The sequence below is a fragment of the Chroicocephalus ridibundus genome, chromosome 4, assembly GCF_963924245.1.
Source record: "Chroicocephalus ridibundus chromosome 4, bChrRid1.1, whole genome shotgun sequence".
In the NCBI taxonomy this organism is placed as follows: domain Eukaryota; kingdom Metazoa; phylum Chordata; class Aves; order Charadriiformes; family Laridae; genus Chroicocephalus; species Chroicocephalus ridibundus.
The window spans coordinates 27,296,998-27,322,704 of record NC_086287.1 but is presented as its reverse complement, the minus strand read 5'-3'; the positions used below and the strand labels follow the sequence as shown (position 1 = coordinate 27,322,704).

General features: G+C 41.4%; 1 protein-coding gene across 28 annotated transcripts in view; it reads left to right on the top strand.

Moving 5' to 3' along the window:
- The window catches only part of NRXN3 (neurexin 3), a 1,025,535-nt gene that overhangs the window by 349,153 nt on the left and 650,675 nt on the right, over window positions 1–25,707 (top strand). For 22 of the 28 annotated variants that reach the window (XR_010071082.1, XR_010071083.1, XM_063335020.1 and 19 more), the window contains 2 exons: window positions 3,579–3,782; window positions 11,955–11,981. Coding sequence is in view for 25 of the 28 variants with exons in the window: in XM_063335020.1 (XP_063191090.1) it covers window positions 3,579–3,782; window positions 11,955–11,981 (231 nt within the window). In the remaining 3 variants the exon portion in view is untranslated. The remainder of the gene's footprint in view (window positions 1–3,578; window positions 3,783–11,954; window positions 11,982–25,707) is intronic. The other 6 variants (XR_010071084.1, XM_063335033.1, XM_063335032.1 and 3 more) reach the window with 1 other exon arrangement.

Here is a 25,707-nt window from a genome sequence, read left to right as displayed (position 1 = left end):
AGCACAAGACTGGGAAGCTAATCACTCCTAATAACATATTGATTTTCACAGATCTCTGGCATTATGTCAGGGCAGTTTTGAATCAGCACCTGGTTTCTTCCTCTTCCCATCTCCAAGCTAATGGCAATGAAGCTTCTGGCTTTCGGATCGCAAATAAATGCCGCTCTGGCTCTTTTTGTCTGTACAAATCTGTGGGTCTCTGGAACATGGTTTCCCCCATTCCTCCTATGTGTCTCTGTGGGACGTCCAAGTATAATAGCTACCCTAAAAGTAGAAGGGTGGAAGGAATGTGCGTGTATTTTAAACATGGATAACTGTGCCGCTGCCTTTATTTATGGTGCTGAACAAAAGCATTACAGTCCCATTGCTGCAGATGGCTGAGGACAATCGAGTGGATGCCTGTATTCAGGCAGAAGTTGCCAGCACCGGTGCCTAGGAGGCTGAGGTCACCTAGTTGTTGCCAGGTTACATTCAACCCTGAGCAGATTTGCTGTATGTGTTGTGCAGCTGTAACGTGCCTTCCTCGAGTTTTGGGGACTGACTGTCAGGACAAGGAGATTTTATTTGTATGACTGCTACTAGGCAATACCCTCCTCTGAAGGGGTATTTTTGTAGCTGGAGAGAACGGTCTGCTTGCAAGGAGATGTGCTGAAAAAGCTCGTGGATACTCCAGACAGTGAAGACTTGTGTGGTGAGAATGAAATCTCCTTCTTTTAAAATGCATACGTGGTCTGAGCTGGGCCGGGCTCAGGTCACATAGGGCACACATAAGAACAGAAACCCATCATCTCCTATGGTTGTGCAGAACTTCTAACTATTGCAGGCTATTTAATTTCATCTGCTTGATAGTTACAAGGTCTCATTGCTCCGTATTCGTAGCAGACTGCCAGAGAAGGGACAGTAATACCCTATGTAGGCTACTGTGGAATATCAGTTGAAATGCTGTCTAGACTTTTGTGCCGTCTTCAGCAATTCTGGGTGTTCTTCAGGTCCTTCTTACATAAGTATAATAATAACTGTTGGGATTTCTTGTCCGAGGACAGTAATTTTCTGGCAATGGGATCAGTGGAGCTGAAGGACACGAATTTTTTTTGAAGGGAAGAGACTCATTATTACCACGCTTTCAGTTTGTTGTCTTACAGTGTCTGCAGAAAACTCGTGTTTCCAAAGCACCTAGTGCATGGTGCTGTGGAGGAGGAAGCAGTAGAGCTGGGGCACTTGTGTCAGCTACTCCCACTCGTAGTCCTGATATCCTCCAACCCCCTTCTCGCAGTTATGCAGGCGCTAGGGCAAGCAACTGTTTCATGCAAGGCACATCTGAGCTGAAGGCGTCAAAAGAGCCATTTCATGCTTGACTGCATTTTCTAATACAATCCGCAGAGAGAGAGAGGAGAGAGAGCACGGAGGGTTTGTGTGTACATACGCATTGCCTTTGAGTGTATGTATAATATACAGTACATTTAGTTCCAGCTTGCAGCTGTGGGTGGCAAGTAAGAGGTGCAGACGTGAGGGGAAAGGGAATTGGGCTTTGAAAAGAAGAAACCATTCCTCCACCTTGAGAAAGCAGCTTTCTTTCCTTCTCTGTTTCTTGGCCAAGTGAAGATGTGAGTCCTCAGGGCAGCACTGACAGCTGGTACCCAGAAGGTGTCTGTATGGCTGAGTGGGTGTTGCATGTAGAGAGCTTTGTGTGTACAGACCATGACAGTATGTGGGGAGCGTAGCTAAGAAAACTGGTGAATAGGGATGCTGTTCACGGCCATCTTATTTTAATGGTGCTCCCAGAAAAGTTTTCTTCGTAATGGGTTTGCATGTCCCATGACCAAGGCTTGCTGCATACCAGCGATCAGCGCAGTGGGTTGCTGCACCAGCACAACCACAGTGATCCCCACCAAACATTTTGTAGCCATATACACGTCTCCTTTGTCACTTTATCAGCTTGCTACTTACATCCTTATTTATCATCTCATTCGCATATTTATTACACGCTGCAGTTCTGTTACTGGCCATTGAGGAGCCAGCCATGGGTCCTTTTCAGCATGGACATATGGCTGGTCCTCAGTTTCCCATCCATCTACCCTACTCTAGCATCTAATGTTTAAGCATTGAGAGGATATAAGGATTGCCTCCGCCAAGCTTGCTGTTTCCCTCTAGAAGTTCGGCTCCTGTCGGCGTGAATGGCCTGGCTGGGAAATATGGGCCAAAGGGGTGAAACGTAAGGACAACATTTAGATTCCAAATACATGTTCTTGCAGTTGGTTAAATTCGATGGGTTGTTAGTTATCTGTGGGGGATGTGCGGTGCCTGGTGAGAATCCCAACCATTTGAGAAAAATGCAGCTAAACTGGATGGGGAACGGGTAAGAGTGCTTTACAGAGCAATCCTTCCGTGTGCCTAGGGAGCTGAACTGGTATTTTTTTTAACCTCTGGGATTTTTATATGTAGTTTTGTGGTAGAAGTCCTACATGGAGCAATCTCTACGGCTCTGCCTTTGCTAGGGTTTGGCTATGGGGAGAAGGGATGTTCTGATTCATTTACGTAGATTTGTCAATTTTGCAAAAAAAATGCTTTGGAGCATATTCCCGGACGGAAACAATGATTGCCATGCTGTAGTGGTTGCTGCATTTCTATCACAAGACTTTAATTCTGTCCCCTTAGAGAAGAATATCTGCAGGCAAGATCCTGAACAAATAGAGAATGTTAAATACTATAACTCCTTTCCTCAGTTGAACTTCCTATTTTCTTTGACATCGCCAGAGATGACAGAAAAATATAATTTCTTTCCTTGTTGGTTTTTTTTTTTTTCTTTTTCCTCCTCCTTTCATTGTGCCTCCATCTCCTGACTTTTCCTGTGTTTGAAGGACACTTAAGTTTGGAATGGAGTTTGGTTTGTTCCTTTCTTCATTTGCGTTGCGGTGCCATCGGTTGTGTCAGCAGAGCTCTACTAACATTAGTTGTTAGTAAAAAATAAGAAAAATATAAAACCAAAACCAGCACAGATTTGTTGTAGAAAAGACACATTAGGAAACTTGCTTCATACAGTTGTTGTTTTTCTTTAAAGTGCTAGCAATGGAATGAAATTTCTCTCTAAAAAAACAACAGCTCATAAGAGTACCAGCAATAGGAACTGTAAGGCTTCAAAGGCAAGACTAAATGCTCTAGTAGAAGTGTTGTAGGCATTACTTAAAGTAGTCATTACAGCCGGTGCTGGGGAAGGCTGGGTTAATGAAGGAGATTACATTTTCTGGAAGATGTGAAAAATGGAGGCTTTGCCCAGGTCATTATCACAAAAGGGCCCTGTGCTAACACACTTGGCCTTGGGGATTGTGTCTCCATGGGTACTGCTGGTTCCAGTTGTGGTGGTTACGTTTGCTGCTCATACTTGCCACATAAGGTTGCTGGATGCAGTTAAGCAGTTGCTGTGTTTTTCCCCAGTTACATACCTTACTATGGTATGGCGAGTGGTATGGTTTCTGTAAACACAGTGCTCTGTGATAGATGTCAGGGTTCTTCAGCAGTGGAGATTGCACAAAGGTATAACTTCTTTTCATTTTTTGCAATTGTTTGCTCATTCCTTGCAGAGGCCTCTATCTTGAGCTATGATGGCAGCATGTACATGAAGATCATCATGCCTATGGTCATGCATACAGAAGCAGAAGACGTGTCCTTCCGTTTCATGTCCCAGCGCGCTTATGGGCTGTTGATGGCAACCACCTCACGAGACTCTGCTGACACTCTGCGCCTGGAGCTAGATGGAGGCCGTGTCAAACTTATGGTCAATTTAGGTATCGTATAAAAACCTTCCACTGCCCTTTCACTCTTAGTTTGGGCTTGTGATTAGTGTTTTTTTTTAAATCATTTTGTTTAATTTCTGTTGTTTTGATTGGATTGGACTGATTTTTAAAATAACTGCTGAGACCTTCATGATGATATTCTCTTGCGGAGAGAAATTCTCTTCTGCACTGCTGCATGAAGATTTGCTGTTAGTTCTTCGTTATGGACAGTGTTGGTTTTGAAGTCTTCAAGTTTTTAAGTTTCCTTTCTTGGTCTGGGACTGGTGAGCTCTGTGTGAGACATGCTGCTTGGTCCATCTTTTGATCAGTTACATCCCTCATTCATCCAGCGTCACTCAAAACAGTCAATTCCAAACGTGGGAGGGAAGCAAAATGAATATGATAGCAAGGGAATCCCATGCCCTTTACAGAATTTGGCAGCGTTTGATACAACTTGATTTATTTTACTAATTTGCTAATTATTTCTATATTTTAAATGCTATATGTTTCAGCTTTTAGGGCTTTCTATATCTAGCAAAAAAAACCTGGGTTTTTTTGATTGTCTCTTTATTAAAATGAAGGCAATAATAAGTTCATCCCCTCCCATCCCAAAGGGTTGTGTTCTGTCTCCTTAGAGTTACACTTTCCCAGAAAATAATAAAAAAGAAGACAATTAGAAACAAGTCCAACAATAGCAACAATGAAAAAAAAGATTGTGAGCGAATGTGCTGTTAGATTAGCCTCAATGCTTTTTCTTGCCAGTCTTTAAGTATTGTACCGAATGACAAATAGCCTTTTTAAAGAATCTAAATAAACGAGTTGAAGCTTTCCTTTGCTTTTCAGTGATGCAACTTGTTGCTTCTTGTAAATCCAGGAATACAACTAAGAAGAGATTCTGAGTCAAAGAGGCAGAACTATCATGATAATGCGAAATGTTAAACCTCTTCTAATATGTAGGGTACTCTATATGAAGATTTGTGCGTGGTCTGTGAAACCTTGTGTCAGCTTTCAAAATTCTAAGCCCCACTGGAACAAGCTTTCACATTTTTTGAGCTAACTATCAGCATCTTCAAAGCCCTGCTATGGTGATATCAGGAGCAAACCACGTAGTGGCTTTGTTTGTAGAGGGCAAAAAAAGTGTTATACGCCCATACCTGTAGTAGTGGTTCTTGTTTCTTAAATCCTGTCCCACCTAGATATGGCAAGTTTATCAAGGTCTTGCTGCACCATGATTGAGCCTGAGTGGTCCTCATCCTCACCTGGGCAGTATGTTGTCCAGCAGTTGTCCTCTGGAACTAGTTTGTTTTTTAGAAATGCTTCTAATGTCTTTTTGGCTTAAAAAATGCAAGTCAGACCCTAATATCTACTTTTGGAATAAGAAAGTGAAGAGAAAAAGATGCATTTAAACAAGTTCATATCTCTTAAAAGCAAAGAGTCTGCATCTAACTGGCTATAGAAACCCTTGCTTTTTATTAAGGAAAAAAAAAAAAGAAAATGCAGTGTTATAGAGTTCCTGTTTGGAAAATATATATATATATATGTATGCGTTTTTTAGCTTGATTGAAAAATTGTAAAGCACTATTGAGTGTCTAGCTAGCGCAGGAGCAGTTGCTGTGCTATCCAGACTGGCCTAGATGACAGAAGAAATAGATCAAATTCAGCTACGACAGTAACTTCTCAAATAAAGAGAAACAGCACTCTGATGATAGCCATCTCTGCCTATATTAACTTTAAGTGAAGGAAAATTTCATAGATTTGCAGGGTTTCTCTGGAGAACAGCTCAAAAGAGTTGCTGTTGAGCATGCTTACATGTGCAAAGAGAATCTTTCACAAAACTCCAGTGCATGTATATATATGTATATATCTGTGTCTACATTTTTTTGTGATCTAATACAGTTGGTGCTAATAATCTGGCAAAGTGAGATTATTTTTTTCCACACTGTTTTCTTTACTGGCAATTATTTCTAGCCGTTTTCTTCTCAGAGAATAAACTTAATCACTAGAAGACTGGCAGTTGTGTGCTTCTGTCAGAGAAGCGATGGGGCAGCTGAGTATCTGCTTAGCCCTACACTACCCCCTTGTAACCCAGAGCCAATTCTTTTACGTTACATGCCTTAGTTTCTCTTTTTGTTGAAGAGATAATACTTTGCAACCTGCCAGGGATGTGGTAGTATTTTAGTAAGCGCTGCTTCTATTGCCTTTCATACTCCCACATGAAAAGTACTACAGCATGAAAATTGCCAGACTTCATAAAAAACTGTCACTTTTTCTTCTGAGAAAGGTACCAGTTGTTTGATTTTGCTCTATCTTCATCTTCCTTTAAAATCAAAGAGAATAGGAGGAATTTCTCCTTTTGGGTGTTCAGGGCCTCCTAGACTTAGACCCTATGTGAATACAAGAAGGCCATATTTAGATTACCCTGAATATACTTATAATGTTTTTACAGCTTACTCTTTCCTTTCCAGTTTTTCCTGTATCGTGCTGGCAGACAATATTTTCCCTCAGGGCCTGTCCACATTGTGTGCCTGATTGGCATTGGGGTCTGTTATGCCATCACCTAGCCTAGAGGTGGACTGTTCACCTCTTACTATCTGGCATCTAAAAGACATGGCTAAAGAATTGACGTATGGTCTACACGCATTTGGAAATAGGCGTGTCATGGATGGTTTAATGCAGGGACAAAATCTGTAAACCAAACCCTGTGTTAACTGAAGGCTGTTTTTGTAGTTGCAGGGACTGAAGCAGTGCGTATGCCAGATTTGTTAGCTTTTCAGCTGGAAACTTTTGTGAGGTTGATTTTTTCCCCCAAAAGTGACTACAGGCTGCATCAGTGGAAATGTGTCAGCACTTTCCATCTGTGTGCAGCGCAACAGAAGGGTAGTTTAGACTGTTGGAACCTGGACTGAGCTTCATCTCTCTTCAGATTTATAAAGCTCTCATATATATTCCTTGAAAGAGGACTTTCCTTCTATCAAAATGGCAAAGTTACCTTGCTGTTGAAGAAACAGAATTTGAGGAGGAATTACCTTACTAGAGACATTAATTTTCAGTTGTTTACTGTAAGTCACGTCTAACTCTTTAAGGAGACTGTTCATAGCCAAAATGTCACAAACAATAACGAAATCTTCATCATCTGACCCTGCCAAAATCCCCCCCCTAGTGAGGAACCGTTTTTAGCACCACCTCTGAAGACGCTGAGTATGCTCGGTGCTGACGAGCTACATGTCAGCATCCCCCTGAGTGTCAAACCCATGACGGATGTGTGCAAACAAAGACTGTTTTGAGTGGTGAGTTATTGAATTGTGCTTTTCTTAAAAGTCATTTAAAACTGTTACTAAGAGCTGTCTCTTTCTTCTCTTCTTTGATCTATTCCATTTGATTACTTGTTATCATTTCTGTGGTTATTAAGGTCTTTCCTATGTTGTTTTTTTCTTTTTTTTTTCTTTCTTTTTTCTTTTTTTAAAAAAATCTCCTCTGTGTGTTTCAGTTGTAAAGCTTTCCCATACCCCATCAGCCATGGTAAATCAAAAGATGGTATTCAACCCTTCAAAGGCCTGAAGCCTGCGGCCCGCACAGCAAACAGCCCTGAGAACAGAGCGTACAGAGCAGCCTGCAGGGGCTGGCATATCCCACTCACCTCCTCAGCACTCAGCGTCCAAACCAAAAAGGGGGTAGATGCTTCGGACAGGAGGCGTGGGTGGGCACGGGCGGCTGGGTGCTTGCTCTAGAGGGTGGAAGGGAAAGGAAGAGCAGTGATGAATATTTCTCGGAGAAAGAGGGGCGAGGAAGTTGTTTCAGACCTTTGCCATATAGGTGCCCGAGGCCCTGCAATCTGCATGTTGACAGCACGTCTCACAGTAGTTTGAGTGTTTGTTGTGTGAAGATTAGAAGTCCAAATGTGATGCAGATCTCACTTCTGTTGAGAGGACTTTGAAGAAATGGGTCTAGAGTGGAAGGGGAGAGAGAGAAAAATGAAGCAAATCATGGCTTGGAACATGCTTGGGAATAATTTCTGGTGCTGAGAAGATGTGCAGAAAGGGAAAGAAATGGCTGGTTCGATAGGGAGATACACCTTCAGTTTTTTCCTCCCATTGATGAGCGTGAGGGTTATAGTGTCACTGACTTTTATTAAATCATATTTCAGGATTTTTTCTTCCTGGCCTGGCTTATCTTCAGGTCACTGGTGACTAGAAAAAGTACTGCCTGCCTCCTGTTAATCTGAGTCAGTTCTCTTGTAAAGAGGTGTAACCATCCCTCTTGCCTATCTTTTCCTGAGATATGTCCTCAGGGGTGTCAAAGGCGTATTTGCCTCTCCAAAATGCAAAGTTTCTTTTGTCATTCCTATGTACATACAGAGCAGGCACATTTTTCTATTTTTCTTTTTTAAATGTATGTGAACTCTTATGCCAGATTTCCTTTTGTGCAAATCACACGCTCATACCTGCAAGTGTATGCTCATTCATGGTTTCTCATTAATAAATTTTTTCTGTAATCAGGACATACAAGTGCTCTTGATTTTTCTGTTTTTTTTTTAAAATTATCGTAGACACACAAAAATATTTGTCAGGTGCCAGTTACACGAGGGTGCACAGTCGGACTGCGTGCAAATAGGAGGGAGGCAAGGAGCCACACAGTAACATGGGGTAAGAGTGTGCACGTCATCCGGTTTCCCAACCTAGAGCGAGCTTAGAAACAGTCAGGCCCTGATTATCTTTCTTGTCCTAGTCTTGCCTTAAAGTGCTCTTCCATTACCACATGTGGATGCTCATCAAAAGGAACAAACACTTTATCCTCACACAAGAAAGGTGACTCTCTTTCCTGATTCAAGGAACAAACAGCCCAGGGCCTTAGCATGTCAAATAAATGTCACTATTTTCAGGCACAAAGATACAAATGGTAAAAAATACAGGCCTAATTTGCAGAGGGTTCTGGCTGCTACTAAAGATATCTCCATTCAAGCAGTGAATCCCTAGTGTTAGCTAATTGCAGTGGTGCTATTTAACTTTTTCCAAGGAAGAGGGTCTTTGGCCCATTTTTCAGGTGATATGCTCTGGAAAATGTTCCATCTGAGCACTAAGGAAGCAGCTTCTGGATGGATTACGTTGGGAATCATAGTGGAAAAAAAGTAACTGCAGAAGTTCTTTCAAGCTCATCCTGCTCCCCATGCGGTTACAGACTGTGTTCTCACTTTGCCGCTGTCCTCCAGATTCCTCATCCAGTTGCTGAACCGGCAGGTGACTGGATTTACAGCTGTTTCAACATAACTCATCTTCAAAACCTAAAGCAAAGGGAAACCTCTTTTGAGTACGGAATGTAGCCATAACTAAATAAAGCAAATCCTATCAGTAGAAGTCGGTACCAGTGCCGAGAGCCCCAGATGATGATTACCAGAAACCCTGGTACAGTGCAGGAGGAATCCCAAGCAGCATTTTAAATTATTCCTGAATCCCCCAGCTGCTGCTGTTCTGAGCACAAAGACTAGGCTAAACCTGCACTTTACTGCCAGGGAAAGCATCCTCTGCTCTGAATTTGTAGTGTTGTACTAGCTTAGAGGAAAATAGGTATTTTCTTCCTTTCTAAACTGACGTAAGAGGGAGAAAACAGCTTCATGTATTAGTGATTAGAAATTTATTTTGGTTGCTTTGGGCAAGACTCAGAATTAAGGAAATGAAAAAACCCACACCAAGTCTTATTCTTTGAAGGTAGTGTGGAGAGTATGGTGGTGCTGGTGTAGCAGCACAGGCAGATGCCCTCGCTTACCTGCCCCACTGACCCAGCTGGACCAAGACTTGTTCAGGAGCTGGGCCTTCTGGAGTGCCCTTCTGCCTGGCATCCCATTGCATGGCATTGCAGAGCCTTCGCGCTCACAGAGTCTGGAGGTCTGATAGTGCCATGGTAGTTGTCAGTACAACCCCCTCTCTGACCTGGTCTCTCATTGTCCTTTGAAAATCTTGCAGCCAGGTTAAGGGCTACACTGATCGAAACATCGATCCCTTCCCCTGGAGCAGTCAGTGAGTGACTCAGCCTGGGGCTAAGCCCTGGGACATGTAGTTATCTCGGTATTTCTGCAAAGAAATTAAAAATGCAAAACTTCTGCACAGACATCAGTAACACAACAATGGTTTTAGTTTGTAATTTTGATGAATGTTGAGGACCAGCCGTATTTCCCTTTCCAGCACGCTTACTGTTTAGCCTATATGATATTCCCCTGTTGTTCCAGCTGTAACAACTCTCTTGATCTCACTTGCTTGCAGTGCGACTTGGGAGTCTCTCTTGCTCTTGCTCTCACTCCTCTCCATCAGGTCATAGAGGGAAGTTCCCCAGCATGTCCTTCAGAGCTCCCCTTACCCCACCCAACTCCTCTGAGGGATATAGCCACCACTGTATGGTGATCGTACCAATTGCTCCAGGGCTGTTTGCTCCCACTTTTCTGTTGCGGTTGACGACACATGACAAACCTAATCGCACAAAACCAAACCCAGATTTTCTCAAGAGAAGTTCTGCTTGAAAACAGGCTCTCTCTGGCTATGCTGCTCCTGATTGGTGTGCCCCTGCTCATGGTGGCTCTTTATTTATAGACTCTTATTCTTTCCCCTCCTTCATTTTTTAAGAGCTGCATTTAGTTTCAGCTGCTGAAATAATTTTCCTGCATCTGTCTGAGTAAACATAAAATTGGTCCAGTTAAGCAGCAAACTACATTATACTTCTTTGCCATTCTGTATAATCTCTCTTGCTGGGCCATATCTCTGTAATAAATACGACCGTCCCTGCTGGTCAAAAGCTTTAGTTATCCAGACAGGGTGTCCAGTAGCATGGTGCTATTATTCCTGGCCTTGATTTCCTGAGAGAAGGTCGGCACGGCCCAAGATACGTAATAGCACTGATACGGTAGCTCTCACCCGTGTCAGACACCACAGTAATGGATGTTCACAAGACTGTAAGTAGGCATTTATAAATGAAAGATCCTCTTATGGGTTGTATCATGAGATATGCTGAGCATCAGTGTGTTAAATGAGAGAAGCAATGCTCAGAAGCCCTCTAGCTTAGGCTCCCCTACCTCAACATGTTTTCTTTGTTCCAGCTCCTCAGTTACCATTTATTAGATTCCACAAGCATAACTCTATTTTTCTTTCCATGTACCCCTCTTTGTCCCTCCCTTGCCTGTAACCTGTGAATGAAGCAGGGCCAGCAAAGGTTCCCAGGTCTGCCACTTCTCTGCCTATTTCATCTTCTCCCTGAACGTTACGAGCATCCCGTTCAGTCTTAGCGTTCAGACAGCAAGACGAGATTGGGCTTTGAGGAGCTGGCAGGTCTGGGGACCTTTGAAAGAAATCCTCATTCCCCCTGCCAAGCGGGAAAAAAAAAGTATTCCCAACCTCCAGAAGTAGCTGAAATCTGGGCTGGGCGTTCGTGCGGTTAGCTGTTTGCAAGTGGCCATTTTATGATAGGACACAACTGGGCAGTATATTAACCCTTTCCTCGCCTGAATGGACAGTGTCAAATGTGTCTGTGCACATTTTAAGTGTTCTGGGCTGCCACTGGGGGAATGAGAAGAGGGTCTGTCTTTGGGAGAGCTGGAAAGGGTTAAATATTGCACCAGCAAATCTCATAGGCTGATTTTACAGGTATTCTATGTTGGACAGATGGTGTATTTATGCAATAACAATACGAATTAATTCAAAAGAAACCAAGTGTAAAGGTTGACTTTGAGCTTCAAGCTTCTCAGAGAAATTGCTAAAGGTTTTTAAAAAGTGAAATGACACTGGAGTATGACTTGCATTTTGAGGGAGAATTTTTGTGTCTTAATTGTCAATTTTTTTATTGTAATTCACATCAGTTCATGGTCTGGAGTAGAAGATACTCTTAGATGCATACGTTTCTATAAAAAGAAAATAGCTTTCTGCGTCAACATGTGGATATATATGTATATTGGTATATCTCTCTATACATATGTGTATATATATAAGTGTGTATATATATATATTTATGTAACAGGTATTTATGTAGAATATACTGTACATATACACCCACACCTGAACTTGTTCAGACTGTATATAAGTATAAAATGGCCACATCTCTTTGCGTGTGTCTGTCCCCGGAAGGGTGGACTGATTGTTTTTGGATGTCTGCAGCTGTTACCTTGAAGGATGCAATTTCATCTTTCATTTATTTTTCCCCATCTAGACTGTATCAGGATAAACTGTAACGCCAGTAAGTTTTCCCTCAAGTTTCATTTTGTTCTCTTTCTATATATATTAAAATAACTTTATTTTCTTTGCTGTTTTATAAGCTGTTTTTCTTTTATTTGCTTTTTTTTTTCTTTTCTTTTAAAAAAAGTCTTCTGAAATTGAAGGGTTGGGTGGGATACGAAGCTGTGGGGGAGGAGGGAAGACCTTACGGTGATTGTATGTGAAAATTTTGTGTTAGGTTTCTCCAAGGAGGAGATGAACTGTTATTTCATAGCTTTGCAGAAGAGCACCTGAGGAACCTGATGAGCTGATATTATGTTTCACTAGTAACCTGTTGTCTTTATGAAAACGTTTAAAGAACCACGTAAGAGTAACAACAGGTACTGTATGCACTTCTCCACTACAAAAAAAGGCATGCACATTTAAAAAACAAAATAAACTAAACCCACCTCAGACTCGCAATTTATTTCAGAATGGTGACAACTTAACCTGATATTTATTCAAAGCCATTTTTATTTGTGTATAGAAGAAGGAAAAATTAGATCTTAGATTTTGAGTGTATTATCAGAGTTATGTGATAACCTTTTGTATAGCATTTACCACTCTTAGGTTTCTATAATAAATTCCAGATGAATCTTTGGGTCACTGAAGATCCCTTTCAGTCTGTAAAAGTAGGGAAGATGACTTATAAAATCTTTGTGAAAAATAATAGTGAAAGATCATATCCAATTCTAGACTGATTGAACAAACAAAAATCTTTTCTGTTCTACTTCAAAGAGCTGCATGAAGTTGATGTAGTCCTCAAAGTAAAAAGCACTTCCCAAAGAATGGACCTGTTTAACTCTCAAGTGTGCTTTGAGGCTTATGTTACTTGAAAACGGATTCCTGAACTGGCAGATCTTCTGTGTTAATGCGGAAAGATTTATGGAAGGCTAAACATCATTTTGGAAATGCTACAAAGGATGAAAAGGCAAGGATGGTCCATGTGTTTTCTACAGGCCGTGGTCTTTTTGCTCACCAGTGAGCCCCATCCAAGCTAGCAGGAAGGTAGAAAGAAGTGTGTTGCAGCCCCAAAAGCAAACATAGAGCTTTCAAGTAGCAGAGCCAATAGTAGCAGCACCAAGAAAATCTTATTCTAAAGCAGTTTATTTAACAGCTTTGACATAGTTTTGGACTAAGCGTAGATTTGTAGTGTTAGAGCACAGACAGCAGTTGTTTGGTTTTTTCCCTGTGTACAATATTTGCGAAATTTAAAAGGTTCTCTGTGGCTGCAAATAGAAAAAAAAAAATACGCACATAAGCAGATAATAGATCAGCTTTCCCTCCTGGTCACTGCCAGGTGGTTGAGATCTTACTTTGCAGGGAAGTGGAAGCAATTAGTTTCTTGGTCTTGGGAAGGGGTCCCTGGGAGCCTGTAGCCAGGGACAAGCCAAAGCATTGGCTGATGTGTGATTATTCCAGCTGTGAGCCCTGGTATGCTGTCGGAGCTTGATCATGAGTTCACAACATTGAGAGCAGCAGCCTTCTGCACTCCTATTGCAGGGCTACGTGGGATTAGTCCTGTACGACTCAAAGCTTGACAGCTCTTGTTGAATTCCTTTTGCTCTTCAAAGTTTTAACACTGCATTTGCTGTATTTCAAGATAGAGTGGGTAATTGGAAAAAGTGTCTTGAATCTCTGCTAACTGAGATTGACAGTTTTTACTCAGCAACGCTGAGGACATTTGCATAAAAATAGGATCTTTTGCTTCGTAAGAGTTCATATACTCTTACTGCCTGTAACTCTATCAAAACGGTTGCACCATAGTTCTTGTTGATGCGTGTCATCTGAGTATCCGTAGCAGTTCCTCTGGTACTGGACAACAGTCTGATGTTTTTGTCATTATCTTCAGCTTTTCATGACAGCTGGCTGTTAAAGGCTTAGCTATGGAAGACTATCGTCAGGTGGAAAATCAGCTTTAGTAGCAAGGAGCAATGGTCTGGTTTTCATGCAAATCAAAATCTAGCAGTAATCGGGAGAAACATTCAAAAAAGAAAAAGAGGGAAAAGAGAATCCTATAATCAGAGCAGTGGGAAGACAGTCTGAATTCAGTGCTTTTGTTAGTTTCCCCATAAGCATCAAAACATCTTGAATCATTTTGTTTCCATGCATTTTTAATAGTTGAGCCTGTTGCATTTTTAAATACAGTCTTCCTCTGAAGGTTTGCATTTATTTATTTTAAAACACTTTAGATTTTCCTAGTTTATTTTTTATGATACTTTCCTGAAAATGAACAAATCTACTCCTACTCCCTCCAACACCGTTTTTTGTTGCTGCCTGTTGCAATGACTTGGGTTGACTGTCCTGCTTTCTAGAAGGGAACTTGCTGGGAACTGGTTGATGAAAAGCTGTATACTCTTGCACGAATAGAACATGTTTAGGCAGGAGCAGACCAAATATCCCTGTAGCCATTCTTGCAGGCACACTGACATTTACTTGTGCAGAGGGAGTTATCCACATACAGATGGGTCTGCCAGGCTCTGTTGAAATGAGCACAAGTGTTTTAAAGTAACTTGACAAATGGGATTCCCAATCAGTTGAAGAGTTTCAGGTCAAGCAGTCATCATTGCCAACTGAATAGAAGGAACCTGGTGCATGGTTTTAAAGGTAAACAGAGCTGTACTTTTGTGGTCTTGTGGAATGTGTAGGTTAAAGAGCCTACCACACCTCATGCTATTTGAGAGGAGTCTAGTGTATTGTCCCAGGTAAGCATTTAATTTTCAATATAGCCGCTCTTAATTTTCATTGAAAGGATTGAGGGCTTTTTTTACTTGCATATCTTTGGGTTGTCGCATACCTGATGCAAAGTACTGTTTTCCATCACTTCATTTCTTCTTACCCTCTCTGTGTTTCTCATCACTGTCATATCTCACAGTTCTGAAAAGGAAGACTAACATCATTTCCTAGAAGAGGAACAATTTTTTACTTTCTCGGTATTTATTTTAATACTCATCTTATCCTCTCCTTTCACTCTTGAAGATACCTAAACTGATCTTATGTTTCTGCACACTGATGGAGTTTGAATTTAGAGGGACCCAACAGTACTGTTGCTTACACAGATGTAACTGCGTGGTTACATCTTTTCCTCTGAGTGTAAATTCAGCCCAATCAAAAGCAGGATCAAGATCCCAAAGTACGCTGTGTGAAGGGGCATTGAATGATTCCTCAATATGATGCAGACATAACAGATAGCACAATTTTGTTGGCTGGATTTATGGGGAAAATAGGTATAGTTTAAATACCCTTGTATTTTTGTATACGTATATTTTGAGGTTTTAAATAGTATTTCCTAAAGAAGGGTAGCTCTTTGGTCCATCTCCTGTAAACTGTTTCTTGAAATACATAGTTAATTTTAAAGAAAGTTGAAGTTGTGGTAGTTTTATAGTTTGTGTCATAATATCTTGTGCTCTGATTTTTCTTCATTTTTTTCAAAGGTATCTAGTCCTTAATTTCCATATTCCCTTTTCAGTGACCCCACTTCATATCAGTCCAGATTGGGACAGTTTTCAGCGTTCTACCCAATATTAAGTGTGGAGGACAGGGCTGTGTGTGCTGCAGATTTACTAGCTTTTGGAGGTGTCTTCACTTTTTGTTCTTTCTAGGATACTGCTTGTATTACTTATTTTGGCATAATTCTCTCTCCTTCTCCCAAGCCTTTTATGTGGTCTGTCAGTGGTCACAGTCACATTGTTTGATAGTACCTTTAGGGGGGGGGTTTGATCTTCCAAAAGTAGGTGCCGTTGGGAAAGCGAAAACTTCTGTCTTATTGCCTGTTGTTTCATAATGAGGCCTCTTCTTCTCACTAAAGCATGCCAGACAAGCTGTTAACCTATTTTCATGTGACTTGTGAAGCCTCAGCAAACTGTGATCCTCCTCTTTTACGTGTTGCTAAAAGCAAAAGTGGAAGAGGATGAAAAATCACAGTCCAATCACTACTAGTTGATCCTGTGTCTCTATGAGGCCCCATGGTTAGCAAGTTGTTTCAGATCCAATTAATTTTGGACTGGTCTTTGACCAGTCTACTTCTAGCAGTAGAAGACAGCTAGAATATGAGATTGATTCTCCCTTCTCAGTTGCCATGCTTACTGTATTTAGTGCCTTAATTCAATGCAACGTTAATGTTTTGTTTTAGTAAGTGCCACTGTAACAGCATAAAATACGAACCTATGATGTGTAACTCTCTGTGAAAGGTTTAAAGTTTCTTTTTTCTCTATCATCATAAGCAAATAGGAAGCCGTGCTAATCTAATCAAAATGTTGTAAAACCAAGTGCACTTATCTGATTCCTAGTGATGTTGCTGTCATTTTAATAAAAGCTTAATAGTACTCTAACATGAAAACATTATTTGAAAAGTGAAGAGGTGTGATTAAACATACACAACATATTTGTGACTCTTAATATCTCCTAACTCCATTTAAACATAATCAGAAAGAAATGAATGCTTACGCAGCCTGAAAAGTGATGAGTCATTGGTATGGCATATTGTAGTGGTGAAAGCAAAGCTGGTGTCTGTAGCATCTGTACAGCCTAGCTGAGAACGGTCCCACCTTTGCGCATTCTCAGACTCAGGGTGCTGGTCTGGCCTCATGCTGCTGCTGCACAGCAATGCAGAAGAAAGGAAGGGAGCAAGCCTGCTTTTCGAAGACTTTTCCTCTTGTCAGGTGATGAAACAGCAGTTGTCCGGGTTTTTTGTCAGATGGTAAACCAAGAACTCTGTAAGAGGAAAGCATACCATGCTGGATCCAACGGCCTGAGAGAGGTGAGGCTCCTGCCACTCCCTGTTCCTAGGTTGAGAGGTTGAAGATGTATTCCTGGCAGGTGCTTTGCTAGTCATTACACATTTACTTGCAGACCCGCACTCATTCCAGTCTCTGGCAGCAAAACATATGGTCCCTCTGACCCATAGTCTGACTCTGGTTGCTGTCTTCACACCCCTGTAGACCCTCATCCATGCAGAGGGACCTCACCCGGGAAAGAGTTATAAAGGAGTTAAAGAAGACGACAGGACGGACTGCACTGATCAGGCTCAGAGTACAGCCAGACAAGTGTACTGACCAGTCACTATTTACACATGACCAGTCCTTTTTATCCTGTTACCCCTCTATTTTTCCATTCTTTTTCCTCCCCAAATCACCTAAATTCCTCCCTTTTCCTGCCTTAGGCTTCTCCCCTAAACATCCCATACTAAGTCTGTCTGATCCTAAACTGCTTTTCCCCTGCATCACGTATGTCCCATCCTAGGCAGCAACCCCCTTAGTCCAAAAGGTCATCTCAAGAGCTGCTACAGATGACTTACGGTGTTGAGTTTCATGCTTGGACACTGGGGCTAATGGCTCTGCTGGGACAGCTCTGGGAGAGGCCCAGACAAGGTGTCAGTTCATTCCTGAGGAATCCTTGATTTGTGTTCCCACTGCCACTGTGCCCCGTGCTCCTCTGGGCTTGTGCAGAGTGGAACTCTAATGGCCCTCACGTCCCCTTGTGACGGGCCTGCATGTAACCCAATAAGATATTATTTGGGCTTCCCCTCCTACTGTTGTCTCTGTGAGCTCCTTTGTGAGTGTGACGGTGAGCTTTATCACAGAAGCCAACAAATTCCCCTTTCCTGGGGCAGCTACTACAAAGTTAGGTATTTTGTCTCAGGCTTGCTTGATTCAAGTCCAGTCTAAGTCCCAGTGGGAAAAAACCTCTTGGCTTAAACTCTCAATTCAGAGGTTGCTTGGTACCCCTACAAAGTGGCATAGTGATCCTGAGCTTATTTTAAAAAGGTAGTAACAAAGTCCATGCAGTTACCAGTTGCAATGGAGAGGACAAGACCCTTTGGGGCTGGTTTCCATGAGGACATCTTCCATCTTGGGGAGAAGCAAAAGGTGAAGCACATATGAGAAGCTGCTCTGCTTCACTGCTGTCTAGACAGTACGTCTTCTGTAGATTAGATTCTGTAATTAGTTGCTAGAACATCCGCTTTGTTCTTTTATTCAAAGAAAATTGGCACGAAACTGGGAACTCATGCTTTAGGGTCTAGGAGGAAGTGAATATTTTATATGTGATTAATTTTGTCTGAGAACAACCCAGAGAGAACATCTCTAATGAGACTTTGAGTAGTTGAAAAAGAAAAGCAAACACTAATCAGCACATGCACTGCTTGTTATGTTGGGTGCTACCTTATCAGTAAATTTAAGGCCAAATCAGTGAGCCTTAAAGCTCAAAAGATACTGGATAAGGAGTGACTGGTAAAGAGGCTCTAGTGATTTGCATTATTGGGTGCAGAACACTGGGTGTAATGAGTAAAAGCTTTTCATAGTGTCTTTAATCCTCCTCATCCAGACAGTGCCATGAAGATTAAGGTTTTGCTGTGACATAATTAATTAATTTCTGCAATCCTAAACTGCAGTTTGTGGTATCACACGGTCCCTGCATCCCAGAATACTTCAGGGGCCGTAAATCTGGGCTCCAAATGCAAGTCCATGTTTACTAGACTTCAGCCTAGCCCCAGCTCTTAGTTAGCAGCAGTTAGCCTTCGTCTTCCAGATAAAACTGTCACATCCTTTGAAAGTCTCAATTTTGACTTTTCTGTTCTAGTGCTCAGGGAGAGACTTCAGCAGGTCTTCCAAGGTCATCAGTTTGAAGAGATAGTGCTGTTGAGAGCAGAGCTTGGCAGAACGCATTCTGCGTTATTTTTAACTAAATTACTGCGGTGGGATCTAATGGGAAAGAAAACTAACCTTGGAAACTCAGCAGTCATTTGTCAGGAATCAATGACCTGCTTTTGGAAAACAGCTATGCCGGTTTACTGGCTATCATTCCCTCCCCAGCAGCTTTTCTTGACTCTGTGCCACTTCTTGAAAGGTTGTCTTTGTACTGTATGTTTTTATATACAGAATTTTCAAGTTGTGTAGCCTCTGACCCCTTCTGTGGAATTATAACTAAAAATGAGAACTGTTGTGAAGGGGGGGGAGAGTCAAAACAACCGTATCAGTCACCCTGTCAGTCACTGTTAGAAATTTCAATTAAATATTGGGATTCTCGGTGCTATAAAAAAGATTATGGAATATGAGAAGGTTGGTGTGTTCTTTAACTATTTTTCTTTTTCTTCTGTGGTGGTGAAAGATGCTGCAGGTAAACCTTGGAGTGACCTAGGAAGAACTTTTGAAGTCATGTGATGCTGGGTTTTGTTTTCATGATACGTTGAATTAACTAGTTGCTGGTCAGCAATATTTTTCTCTTATCCACCAGTTGTTATAATACAAGCTTCCTTTCTCATGTCTGAGGAAAACAGGATGTCTTGCTTCCTTTCCTGTTGCAATGTTTGGAGGATCTCAGCCAGGATGCCTGGTGGGGAAAAAAAAAAATAATGGCTATGACAGAAAAACTTGTAGCCTTCTCAGTTCATTATTTTGGCCACTTTCTTTGTATAAATTGATTTGTGTTTCTTTCAGCTCAGGTGTCATCACTTGCACTCAGTGTTTTGGCTTAACCCCTGTAGGTGGCTAAGCACTGTACAGCTGCTCGCTCACTCTCCCCCAGCCTATGTGTTATCAATGCTGTTTCGCGCACAAATACAAAACATAGCACCATGTGGGTTGCTATGGAGAAAATTAACTCCCTCCCAGCCATATCCAGTACACTCAGGAAGCAACTAGAGCCTTCAAAGTTTGTGGACATCATGCTATAGGGCTTAAAAAGGCAATGCTTTTGCTGCCTTTACAGTGAAATAGAAGGCCAAAAGTAAACTGAAGCAGCGTCACCTTGGGTGTCCAGGCATCATGCATTTGGTCGTTTCTTCTTCCATTTCTTGGTTTTTCTTTTTCTATACAATGCAATAAGTTTGAGGAAACTTGCTCTGTGAGTGGTAATATCAAGGAGCTGTGTAGCAGTACTAAATGTGTTGTTCTAGGATTAAGACATGTCAGGCTGTTGACTGTCTTAAAATCAAACAATGACTGCATTAGGACGTAAATACTGGATACTGTTTCCACAAATGAATAGTGAGAGGGTTGATAATGACAGAGAGAAGTTGCCTCTCCACAGCTGGGAGCTTTTTTCCATGCTTAAGAGTCTTCACACCACCCACCTATTTCAACAGTGACAACTACAGTCCTTCTGCCACCATGACCCACCACATTGCCTGTATTTTGCTCGGCAAGGCTGGTTTGTCTGGCAAAAGTCACTGCTGCTTGAAAATTTCTCTCAGGGAGCAAAGAACGGCAAGTGCACGCAGGTGCTTGAGGAGCAAGATAAAAGTTCACTTCAAAAACATCCTTCACTACTTCTGTGCTTGAACTGTGGCCTTTCTGAAATAAGCTGTAGAAAGGTGAGCTGCAGGTTTGCAGTCTGCCTCTGAAAGAAGCACCTTAGAGATATTTACTCTTTGTGCAGGGACAGAATGAGTGCGAGAGAACAAGAACCCTTCTTCTCCCAGAGAGAGTCTCGCTTGGTCAAGCTGGTGCACGCTGGTATATGGTGCATATGGCAAGCTCGCGTTGTGGCTGCATCTCTGGAAACTTGCCCTTAGCAAAACTTTCAGCGGTGATGTCGTCTCTTCTAATTGCTTATCTTCTACTCCTCTCAAGAAAAGCTGATTCTTGGGGTTTCAGAGCCAAGGAAACAGTTGTTGTCTTCTTGCTTGTCTTGTGCAAAGGGAATATAGTGCATGGGAAGACTTGACATCACAAGCAACCTGGCCGATACACCACAGATGTGTTTCATCAGTGGTGAAGATTTTTTTATATCATCATAAACCATTTCTAGCTAGTGGAAAATGCAATATGCTGAACATTTTCATTCTGAATGTGAAAAGTCAGAAAGCCTGAGAGAATTTCTCAAGTCATTTTCCCAGTTAAATATCTTTTTGATTCGTGTCACTTCAGTGGTTGCTATATTAAACAGTCATGTGTGCACACTTCATTATGGAAAAATAGCTTTTTCCTCTTGGTGGATTTCACAGTATTCAGGCCTGATCGTGAACTGGAGGTCAAATCACCAGGTACAGTTTTAATCATCCAAGGATATCATACTATTTTTATTTTCTCATGAATTTGAAGTAGAGAATCACCAACAAGCTTGAAACAAAACAGGGAGGTTATTATGTTAATTAACTGTTAATGCAAGAGTAGGTTCAGGTAAGGGTTTGATTGTGTATTAAGAAACTGTTGTCATGCTGACATCATTTGGATTAGGGTGTTTTCTATTCCCCTTTTTTGTAGGGGAAGCTTATTTGAAATTATTCGGCCTACTGTTTTGAACTGGTAGGGAAAAGAAGAAATGTAGCTGGTATTGCTTTTGACTCACATTAGCAGCTTTCAGGTTGCAAGCTGTTCCCACCTTCACCAAGCTGTTAGCATCTTCGGAACTGCCTAGTGAAAAATATTCTTACAGCATTCAAGCATTTAAACAAAATTCAGGTCTTCTATCTAACATGGTGCTCCTCTTGAATTCTCGGAGTTTAGCTCTTAGCTTCGAGAGGAGGGACAGTATTTGCCAAATTGTTCTGCTGCATGCAAACCCACAAACTTTTCGTAGCTGAGTTGGGGAAGATGGCATATGTTTGATATTTCATTGTCCCAAAACCCAAGTCCTTTTGCGTGTGTGCGAAGGGTTCTAGATTTGAATGGATTCCCTCCATTCCGGTTGGTGTGTGCAGTCGAAGATCTGTGCGTCTTGCAGAGCTTATAATGGTGCAGGGTCTAATTTGAATAAAGTGAGTTTGCACCTTCAGTGCAACAGGAAAAATAGCAGGTGCAAATGCTGCTGGAGTGTCATCATTCCTTTTTAAAAGCAGAAATAATATAAAAGTGTTTCAATGGCAGAGAAGCTTCCTGAAAGAGCTGTAGAACTGTGAGAGGGTTTTTTTCCTTGTAGGCTTGTAAGGTGAGATTTCTCAGCAGGATAGTGAATGAAGGCAGGAGTTTGTAAGGGCTGTTACAAATTAAATATTCATTGCTGCGAAAATGTAGCCAGTTATACTGTGGAAGATGCCATCAAATATCACGTAGCAACTCTGATTCAACTTCAATACAGAAAAGGAAGTAAAGAAGCACATTTGTAGATGACTACTGAGATTTTTGGAGGTCAGTACACAGTTGGCCAAATCACATACTGGTAGTTACCATTATAGTGTTAACAGTAATTGCATACACCCCAATTACATAGCCTATTCCGCCACAGCCTTGGTCTCTCTCATGAAAATACTGATCACAGTCCTAGAATTGCCAAAATACTTGATGCCACAACTGTGGGTAATATCACTGCCCTTTTTTTCTTTTTTTTTCTTTTTTTCTTTTTTTTTTTGTGTGATGGGGAGAAAATTAGCCTCATTTACTTCCATGTTTTGTTATACCAGAAAGAATGAAAGTTTGTTGCTTCTAGTTTATTATATTATGACATTTTGCTGCTTAGGATAATTTTAGATTGAGGGAAACTTTCTTCCTAAATCATCATTGCCATTGAAAGCAGCGCCAATAAAATTGATTAGTTCTCATTGTAATCAAAGTTTATAATATTTCTCTCACCGGTCACACTTCAATTTATTTCAAGCATATTAAAATGCAACAGAGCAGAGGGAGCAGCATGAAAACTATATGAAAATGCAGGACATTTTTCTTTTTCTCCCCCCCCCCTCAGTTTTCATGGAGCTTATTTTCCTGAATGAACTGAAAAGATTATCCAAACTTCAAGATTTTTGCCACAAGTGTGGTAGATTTGGAGTTTCCAGCTCAGCAGACTCACTAGGTGATATTTTTTGCAATTTTTCACTGGCCGGGTGACTCCTCCAGCAGCACAGCGGTATTTTAGAGGGAATGCTGTACCCAGCAGGGTTGCATAGAGAGAATCATTTATGAGCCCAACTGTCTGTGTGTGCTCACATTGGGTGTGTTCAAGCAAACTTTCCCATCTCTGGTGGTACTTCGTGTGCTTGTTACAGAGGGGGCTGAGCACCATCTCGTGGTGCAGCTGGAGATTTTCTAGTTTATTCTCTCAGTTCATGTGCTGAGCAGCCCAAATACATCTGAAAAGCAGTATCTTCGTTTTGTGTTTGCTGTGTTGTTGTTTTCCCGCCTATGAAAGGGATGGAGGTATGTTCAGGGTTCGGTGTTGAAAGTAGTAAAGAGGAAGATTGTGTTCATTGGCAGAGATGTGTCAAAAAGGACTCGACAGTAGCTCTGGGCTATAGAGCGTATCAGTTGTGCTCTGTAAGGAGCAAATAACTTTTGCAAAGTGTGGACTGTACCTTAGGCCAGTGCTAATCAGTGCAGAAACAACCGCATGCTCTGCTTCCTTGAAGTTACTCCTTTTTGTCTCAGATGGAAACAGCTGATGCTATGGAGCTGAAGCTTTCTGGCTTAAATGCTATGAGCAACCCTAGAATGGAGACTGAGGGGACTCTTCAGCCTCTGCCAGGCTGTAGGAGACACTGCTGTTCTGTGTCTCTCACAGCTGCAGCAGATCAGACCATCCTAACTTCAGTATTCCTTTCCAGGGCTGAAATCCACACAATGTACTGTATTTAAAACATTTGTTTCTGCCACCTGCATCTGGTTCAAAAAGTATGGTTCGGGAAAGCCATTGACAAAGCTAAGATCAGGATTGAAGTAATAAGAAAAGTGTGCTTGTATAAGCATGTCCAAAACATCCTTATCAATATATATCATATGGAATACCTGTAGAAATGTTTAACACCTCCCGAGATCAGAGGTTTTAGAGAATATATATAGAACTGGTGTCTTTTCTAATAATTCATATGAATATGGGGATAATCCCTCATAGCAGGAACAGCCTAGCATAGATGTGGGGCAGCTGACAGGTAGGTGGGCTAAGAAGGTAGGGGAAATATTTATTAAACCCAGCTATTGGAAAAACCATCAGTCGTATTTGCATAGCTGATATTCAGTCACTCCTAACTAGCTGGGCATGAATTCAGAAAGGGGCTTCCGTGGCTAAGTACTGAAATGCCTTGATTTCAAGTAAAATCCTTAAAAGCACATTAGCTCAAACTTGATTGTAGTGGACGGTAGCAGCCGTATGTGAATACAGAGGTTGTAAAAACTGAGGGCAAAACTTGGAAAATAAGATGTTACTTTAAAGCTAAACCCTCAACTGAAGCAGCTGGAACCTGTCTTAAGAAATTCTGAGTAGGAGTAAGTAAACAAATAGAGATGCAGTCCATTTTAAGCTAATATTAGAATTGCGTCTGATGTTTATTTTATAACCAAAAAAAAAAAAAAAGACATCTCTTAGACGATCTTGTGCTTTGCTTTACCACTAATCCAGTCTGATATTTCTTGAGCTGAGTCAAGGTAAACCTGAGAAATCAGTGTGTTTCACAACCGCACAAATAGTGACTCTGGCAAGGGAGGTGTTTGTAAACAGGACAGAGGAACTGACATTTGTTTTGGGAGCCAAAGGGATGGAAGATGTTTCCTACCGAATTGCAAAGTGTGAGTGCAGAGGGGTGGGTTGTGGGAAGACATTCCCCTGAAGGGGTGCCAGCCCCCTCCCTTGCTATGGGAAACAGAAAAGTAAAAGATACATTCCTGTTTCAGGTAAACTTTAATGCATTGTCAGGAGGAAATATTTCTTCCTTATTTTGAGAGAGGTATTTTTCTGCTTTGCCCTTCCAGGGAGCTTCTTTTGTCCACTTCACTCAAATGGAGTTGAAATACAAATCTATGCCTCTTCCTTGCACCTCTAGTTATAGTTTCCAGATGTCAATTATTTCTGTGTTATAAGGGGAAAAGAGCCCAGCTTTCTGCCTTCTTGATTGCTGAAACTATGGTTTTCATCCGTCCATTAGGAGGTTATTAAGACGTTTTTTCTACTTTAGCTCTAATTTGCAGAGGTACTGAGCCTAGTCAGTCCCTGTTGACGTTCACAGGATTTTAGATACTCAGCATTTGTGAAGAATGAAGTCTTAAGGCCCTTATCCTTAAGAGTTCCGCTGCCAAATACTAAGGGGAAATTTTAAGAACTGAAAATATGACGAGTGAGAGGTACTGTATAATTTTTTCCTGTTGTGAGGTAAATGAAATAAATGCGGGTTCTTGGGACAGGTATGTCTTCATGTGGGCAGGGTTATTGCCAGTCTTGGTGATCACTTCTGAGTCACGCAGTGTACCTAAAGTATCAGGTTTTCCCATGGGAATTAATTACCGTGATCTGAAAAATTTATTAGTCTGAGAAAACTGAGGCTCTCAGTTACTTTGCTTTGAATGCAAAAAGTGAGTTTTAACTTATCACAGATTTATCTCTGGGGATCTGCATCATGTTTAGACTCAGTGGCCAAACATGAACAAACGTGTTTTCATGTAAGATTTCTGCTTTCACTTTTATGGATTGGGCCAGAAATGTAACAGAAACACCCCCTTCCTGAGAGTTTTGGGCGTGCAGAAGAATTTATAGAATTACAGATATGTATAGAACTGCAATTATGATAAATTAAAGGAGGGATGTATAGTAAAATGTTTTAAGCCACTTCCCTTTTTTGGAGGGGGAACGGTAGCTTCATCTGCAATTGGGCAAGGTAATGTATTGCTTTGTTTTGGCATCTCTTTTTTGGTCACAGCACTGAAAGGATATTTGATTCTGTTTCATAATGGGATGAGATTTGAGCTTAAAATTAAAAATCCTTTCTTAGGAGTTCTTAAGCCTATTTTTATCTTTGGAGCGTTCTTCTTATGCTGATGATTTAATCCTTCCAAGACTGCAATAGTTGT